The sequence below is a fragment of the Styela clava genome, chromosome 10, assembly GCF_964204865.1.
Source record: "Styela clava chromosome 10, kaStyClav1.hap1.2, whole genome shotgun sequence".
In the NCBI taxonomy this organism is placed as follows: Eukaryota; Metazoa; Chordata; class Ascidiacea; order Stolidobranchia; family Styelidae; genus Styela; species Styela clava.
In genome coordinates this window covers 7,302,183-7,310,185 of record NC_135259.1, presented here as the reverse complement: position 1 = coordinate 7,310,185, position 8,003 = coordinate 7,302,183, and the positions used below count along the sequence as shown (strand labels likewise).

General features: G+C 35.7%; 1 protein-coding gene across 1 annotated transcript; it reads right to left on the bottom strand.

Moving 5' to 3' along the window:
• Window positions 1–659: 659 nt before the first annotated feature.
• On the bottom strand, window positions 660–4,354 carry LOC120338086 (putative helicase mov-10-B.1). The gene is made up of 3 exons (XM_078117183.1): window positions 4,274–4,354; window positions 1,292–3,095; window positions 660–1,144 (listed from the first exon to the last, which is right to left on the bottom strand). Exons 1-3 carry the CDS (start codon window positions 4,352–4,354, stop codon window positions 660–662), a joined length of 2,370 nt encoding a protein of 789 aa, XP_077973309.1.
• Between the last annotated feature and the right edge of the window lie 3,649 nt (window positions 4,355–8,003).

Below are 8,003 nucleotides of genomic sequence, written 5' to 3'. Positions count from 1 at the left end.
TTTCCACTAGGTGTCCAAAAATAATGCAAAACGATCGTTATGTCCACTGACGTGTCCAATAAGGCTACATGAGTAATACATAAATTGGCAAACGACAAAGATCTATTCTAGCCTGTTGTCCTCGCGTTAAAGAATGAATTGCATTTATTTTGCAACATTGTCAATCACTCTTCTTTGGGTATTTCTCTATTTTATAACTGCAATTGCAGCCTTGAGTTCACCAATCGTTTGAGGATTGTTCTGATACAAACTGTCCTTCGAACTCCATATATTTCAAAATCTGAGAGGTTTCAGTGCCCACTGGATGTCATTGCTGACTTTTCTCTCAAGAAATCTAGCGTTTGATTTAATGTGTTTGGGGTCGTCTCGCCATGCTGGTACCACTGCTGGTCACCTCTACCTTAATTCAGGGGTGTGCAACCTTTTTTAAAGGCGGGCTAAACACAAGTAACTCGGCGAAGCCGCGGGCCGCACCTAGCAACTCTATCTACGAAAGTCTCTGCATACGAAATATTTGTAGTTTTTATATGGTATTTCTCTGTTATGCAGTTTTAATTATTTACAAACGGGTCAATAGGATGGCAGATAGTTGATTGGCGTGTGGCAGCTACCAAATTAAAACTAAATTACTTTATTACTTTTTATATACAGTATGAAAACTATGAGTCCATTTTCCATTCTGGAACTCCGGAATCTTCGACATCATCCTCTGTGATGTCATAAACGTCATCGTTTTGCGTAGTCATGAACGTAGTGAGGTCCAGAATTTCACTTTCAGTCACAGTCGTTCCGATGAAAGAACCGTTGTTTTTACACAAATCGTAAAGTTTTCTCCAGTATTTATCCATGCATAAAATTTTGGAATTTCCGACTACTACTAAAAGACTTTTAGCTCGAGTCACAGCGACGTTGAATCGTTTTGGATCGGCGAGGAAGCCAAGTCGAAAACGTGCATCGGTTTTGAGATTTTCTTCGTTGCTTCTTACGGTACTGATAATAATGACACGTCGTTCTTGACCCTGGAATTCTTCCACGCTTCCAATTTTAATTCCAGGTTGCTTAATTTTTTTTCTGATTTCCTGTACTTGGCTGCGATATGGTGCTATTATACCTATTTCTTCTGGCGTAACACGATGCCTGCGATCTGAAAAAAGGTTTTCAACGTACTGCTGTACTATTTTCACCTCCTTGTTGTTGAAAAATGATGGGCTCTCTTATTTCTGTTCATCTTTTCCTCGAACGTCATGGAAAATGACCGGGAAATTTTTTTGTGGAAGCTCTCCCCACAAACACAGAGAGTTTCGCATTAATTCGTCAGCACAAACTTCTAATTCGTTATCATAGAATTCTTCGTTTGAAATTTTAATAATGGCTTCGTGGGAACGGTAATTTTTCAATAGCTTGGTCACTCTATGTTCGTTGAATTTGCCATTTTGCTTTTCGTACAATGGATTTCCCATCAATCTTTCCAGAAATGAAGTTTGTAATCCGTGTTTTTTGGCTACTCGAGAGCGAATTATCGGGCCCAACTGTTTTGGGTCACCTGCTAAAACAACTTTTCCTTCATCTTTTATTATTCCTGATACTGCTACCAATAATTCTGGTTCCATGGATTGACCACATTCATCAATAAAAATTCTATTGAAAATCCTCGGTTCGAAATTTGCAGATGCTATTCTTCTTGCCGTTATCAAAGTACTGACAATAATCTTGTATTCACTAAGGTTTTCTCTTGAAGCCAAAGTGCCAATCCTTGATATTTCCACCATGGATTCTGGAATATTTATACGCGAGGGCGCTGTTAAGCGCCAAATGTCTTTCTCGTCAACGTATTCTAATAATCTTTCCGCTAACAAATCACATGCACTGTTAGATGGTGCAGCAACAAGGATATGGGAATCAGAATATTTTTCCATCGTCTGAAAAACTGATTCCACCATTGTAACAGCTTTTCCTGTTCCTGGAGGTCCATATATAATATAGATTTTCGAGGAATTTTCTTTCACGATGTTTTGAATTGCTGCTACTTGATGTGGGTTATTTTCTATAAACCCTGTCTTTAAAGGTAGTTTTGTCTTTTCAGCATCTCTCAGTAGATAACTGATGTCATCGACAGGAAACAGAATTTTTTTCAATTTTTTTACCAATGTGAGTGTCCTATGCATCATTTTCAATGGGTGACGATTCAGTCTAAATTGGATATATGCTCTCATTCTACTGATATAATCGTAGTGAAAATTTTTGTCAAATTGAATCTCAACATCATTTTGCCCTACTCCATGAACATAACCTTCGTACCAATCTTTGCCAGGATTGCCATACATGTCCAATGTCTTTGCCAAGAGACGATCTCCCTTCAATACTGAAGGCCGCTTCTCAGCTAATCCAGGAACGTTCAGAAATAGGTTGTTGTTATTTTTTTTTCGAAATAGAGTAGTGGATTTCATGTCATACGTCATCATATCTGCTTCGTGTTGCAACTCTTCAATGTGAAGTAATGAATGAAATTTATCTGGATATTTTGAAAATACTAACGGAGTCGTCAGTAAATCTTTCATTTTTTGTTCAACACTGTGGCTAACTACATCATATTTTGAAAATATTTTCCTTATGGAATCCGAAATTTGAAACGCGTGCAAAGCCAATGGAGATGCAGGAATAGCACCGCCCGAATAGATCGGCTTTCGTCCTGGTATTATTCTCCCAGAATCCTGATTTTCATCCGTATTATCAAATAATGAATTATCTTGATTATCTCTTCTCAGATACCTATCGTACAATTTGTCAGTTTCTTCACGTACAAATGCCACAACTGTGTGACGTTTTACATACAGTAGGGTTGGGTGATATTGATTCATGTGATATAAAACTTCATTGAAATTCTTGTTCTGACCATCCAAATATTCTTCGAACATTTCCGTCAGTTCTTCTCTGTCCGATTTTTCTGTAAATTTTCCAGATTCATAAAGATTTACAAGAAACTTTTCTCCCGCTTTCCGTGTACTAACATCATATATGTTGGCGTAAATAGGCATGGAAGAATTTGCAAAAGCCCTTCTTAAAATTACTGTTGTTATATGTTGTTCAAATAATTCCTAAAAAAAACAAGTAATATAATGTTTTGACCATATCAATTAGCACGTTTGAAAACGGAAATTTGTATTTTGTTGCCGTCATGTTGTAAAAAGACTGTTTCCATATACAAAAATCATATATTTAATGTGTATATGCTTAGTCTGTGGTTGTTCTTTTCCATAAAGCCAATTGATAGCGTTAGCAGCTTACTTTAATGTAAATTTTGTACAAAATTCATTAATCCTTCATAAAACTCCTTTTGAATCTTATGTAGAAATCACCCGCCATGTTTTAAAATAAATAATCAGTAATTTTCCAGTTAGGGTTCGAGTTAGGAATGATTCAACATTTTTAATTTCCAGCGCAATCTCAATTTCTAACCCTATACCAAACTGACTAATTACCAATTTTATCATCTAATGCGGTGGCCCTTCTCCTGCATAACGTTTAAACCAGGGGTCGGCAACCTACGACCCTCGGAGCAATATAATCCGGCCCGCGACGCTTTACTGAATTATAGTAACAAAACAGTTGTTTCGACGATTATATTCTTTAAGTAACAGAATTTATTGTAAGACTAAATCATATTATAATCTAACATGCATAAAGTTCACAATTACTCTTTTAATGAACCAATAATTGAATTATTATTAGACGAATGACAACCAAACGTGGAAAAGTTTATGCTTAATGCAAAGGATATAATGGCGCCGAATATATAAAAATGTAATTTTTTGAGATGCAATGCAATAAGAGAAATAGACCTATATTATATTCGAGTGATGTATCACTGCTTGATTTTTATTATACAAAGTATCATCCGTTCGGTTTTCAACTTTCTAAAAATGTGTGAGGCCCGCCCATGACTAGGAACCCTTAATTTTGGCCCGCGAGCGACAAAAGGTTGCCGACCCCTGGTTTAAACTTTAACTTCAACGAAATCTTCTATTCGCCTGAAGACACCTCTGTATATCACTTCACTTTAAACAATATATTTTATATTTCTGTTTATAATACGAAAAAGAGATAATTCGTGGAATCCAAGAGCTAAATATGTCAAATTCAAACTACTGCCAGTACCCAGTACCTGTGGACATAACTGCATATATGTTATATTACGATACTATAAAATTTACCTGGTTGAATCGTAGATATTTATCGCATGATTAGACACCGTGGGATTCCCCGGTACACATACCTTTGTCAGGCGAAGTTTAAATTGATCTTGCAGTTGTTTTGGACTCGTGTCATTTGGTCTGTATGAAGGTACTCTATTCATAGCAAATAGGGATACAACTTTCACGAATTCTTAGTGTGGACGTTTTAGGTCAATGACACCAGCGTCACTTGTGTATATATCAAATTTGTACTGCTTGGAGAAATCAGTTCGGTTTAAAAAAAATAGTCATACGATACATACATCCAATAGTGTGGCTCGTTCGTATAGGCACTTCGAAATTGTGCTACGGGTTGTTTCATTTTAGAGATACCATTCAAATCAAAATTTTATTACGAATTTAATCACATCCAATGCTTTATAATATATTATACAGTGTATCAATGAAGATCTATGCGCATTGGAACTGAAAAAATGCTATTGACGTATTTCCACATTGCTAGTACTCGCGAATAAATCGTAAAATCTCACTAAAAGTTTAAAATAAGAAAGAACAAAGTACGATTATTGGATTATACATATTCTATCAAGACTGAGTTATGAATATAGGTCAGGAGTTTCGTTATAACACATGTAACGCAGGCTGAGGGATTGGCGTTGGGGGAGCTGCACAATATATAGTGTATTTCAAATAGGAGCCCCTTGTCGTTAAAATCACTAACTTTTATCACATGTCCAGTGTTCACTATTAGCGCACTTTTTTGCGAAAATTGCGAAGCACTTTCGCAACTTTTTTTAGGGACTGCGAAATAGCACTTTTTTCCGATTTTGAAGAGAAATAGCACTTTTTTCCGATTTTGAATGGAATAAAAATTCAAAGTTAACAAATATTTTCGAGTATTAAGTTGACAAATAAGTAACATACTAGTACTTTTGTAACTCAATTCTGCATATCATAACGATATTTACCAGAATTCTAACCTATGAGATGCAGACATAGGAGATAAAGCTTATGCATTAACGGCAAAATTCTTGTTTATAATATGATTATTATACAAGCACACGGATTCCGCTTCTCCCGCATAAACGCTCCTGGCGTCTTTGAAACCAGATGTTGGAATACTACACAGTGCGTTTCTTTGAACGAGAGTGGTCATGTGACTATCAATGATATCGATGAATTCAAAATGACTATAAAAGTGTTAGTAAAGTGTTATAGTCACTTTGGATGAATTGTGACCAAAGTGCACGATTTTCAAATCAGACGAAACTTTTAGCTGCATGTCACAGATTTGCAAAATCACCAAATTCACAAAATACCATTAAGTGCCATTTTATTGTAATCACAATGTTGAAAGCACGTGGCATTTTCCGGAATTTTGCGATATTTACACAACTATTTCTCATTGATATACGAGTACGGGTGGGCAAAATTCAATACTTTTTTGAATTGAATATTTTTAACCGAGTACCGAATAACGAATATTTTTGGAACGTCGGTAAAAAATCTGCAACAAAGCGTTTTTACTGGTTAATTCCGTTGTAATCGCTAATTGTTCTTGTCACCGATCGTTTTGGCGGCGATATCCAGGTTTTGGTAATCTATATTCCCGCCCTCTCTTTTTTACAAATATGAATTCTTGCGGGTCGGCGGACATCGAAGTTTTATATTTCGGGTTTACCCGTTGGTTCACATCGGCAACAGCTGTTGAAGACATTGAGGACTCAAATCAACATTTGCGTTTGCTTTAAAACCTATCAAGGTTTGTATATTTACCGTCCCAATTTTATGCAAATGGTAATATTATTGACGATACCGTGATGCAGATATTTATTAAGACGATAATTAACTTTCTCATGTTTTTCTATGGTGATAAAGTTCGCAAATCCGAAATTGTGCCAATCCTGAATGTTGATTTAAAATAGTGATTGAATAATTCGGCAATAAAGGCATTTCTGCGTGGGCTCGAGTGCTTTTTTTTCGAGTGCTCGAGTGCCTAATAGAGGCCAGGCGCTAATTGTAACTGATTCCCTCAAGTTTCAACGTGTTTTCAACAAAACAATACCCCGGCGATAATTATAGCTAAAATGTTTCCCAGCAATTCACAATTTTATTTATGGAATTTGCAAATTTACCAGTTTCTTGACGATTTTGATAATGTCACGCCCTAATTATTCGTGCAAAAAATACTCCCCTTCTTCCGCGGCGGTTTGACGGTTTTTTTTGTTCCATTCTTCAGAAAGTTCTGACACGGGGATATAGAATACTGAATCCGGAGGGTTGAATCCCTGTCGACTTACTGGCGATTTTCCGTTTAGGAATGGGTGAAACGTTCTCTATTTTAAATTAAATGACCTTTCGCGGGCTGGAGTTCTCCCCGAATATGATGTGTACCAGACGTTAGTCAGACGATAGATAAAACATTATATTAATAATGACGCCCCGTTTTCGAAAATATAAAGTTATATTGCAAAAACTGCGTTTTGCAACCATGCGATACATTTGGAATGAAACATTATTTACGGTTAATTCAGATCATATTTTACTCTCCATGACACCCGGTATCCGAAAATACAGTTGTATCGCGAAAAATGTGTTTTGTTACATTTAAAATAAAACATTTTTGCGATTAATTTAGATCATATTTTACTTTTCACGACATCCGTTTCCGAATATACAAGGTTATATCGCGAAAATGTGTTTGTAACATTTAAAATAAAGCATTTTTGCGATTAATTTAGATCATATTTTACTTTTCAGGACACTCGTTTTCGAAAATACAAGGTTATATCGCAAAATGTGTTTTGTTACATTTAAAATAAAACATTTTTACGGTTAATTTAGATCAAATTTTACCTTTCACGGCAACCCGTTTCCGAAAATACAATGTTATATCACAAAAAATGCGTTTTGTTACATTTATTTTGCATTCCCAATAAAATACATATTTTCCCTAATTAAAGTCGTCGATGAAATTGTTCCCGTCGTTCAAGCTCGACACACGTTTGGACGAGTGTGGGCCGGTTTTTTGGTCGACGATAAATTAAAAAGTTGCCACACGTTATTTGTATAACGATAATAACTGAAAATTAAGTTTTTATAATAGAAGTGAATTTGTCTCAAGATGGTATTTTACGATTCTTGACCACAGAAAATAAACACGCCGACAGGCTTGGTTATAATTGATATCCGTTTACCGTAATTTATTTTACACTATTAATAAACGCGCCACACCAAGTGCGGCCATATAAATTGCAGTCGCATCGGTATGGACTGTATCTTTTTGGCGCTCTCACATTAATAATAATTTTCAACAAAACAATACCCCGACGGTCATTAAAGCTGAATTCGTTACCGAGTAATTCACAATTTTATTCACGGAATTTGCAATTTCAAGATCTCACTTGACGATTTTAACGCGGTTAATTTAGATCAAATTTTACCTTTCACGGCAACCCGTTTCCGAAAATACAAAGTTATATCACAAAAAATGCGTTTTGTTACATTTATTTTGCATTCCCAATAAAATACATATTTTCCCTAATCAAAGTCGATGAAATTGTTCCTGTCGTTCAAGCTCGACACACGTTTGGGCGAGTGTGGGGCGGTTTTTTGGTCGACGATAAATTAAAAAGTTGCCACACGTTATTTGTATAACGATAATAACTGAAAATTAAGATTTTGCAATAGAAGTGAATTTGTCTCAAGATGGTATTTTACGATTCTTGACCACAGAAAATAAACACGCCGACAGGCTTGGTTATATTTGATATCCGTTTAATTCATTTTACACTATTAATAAACGCGCCA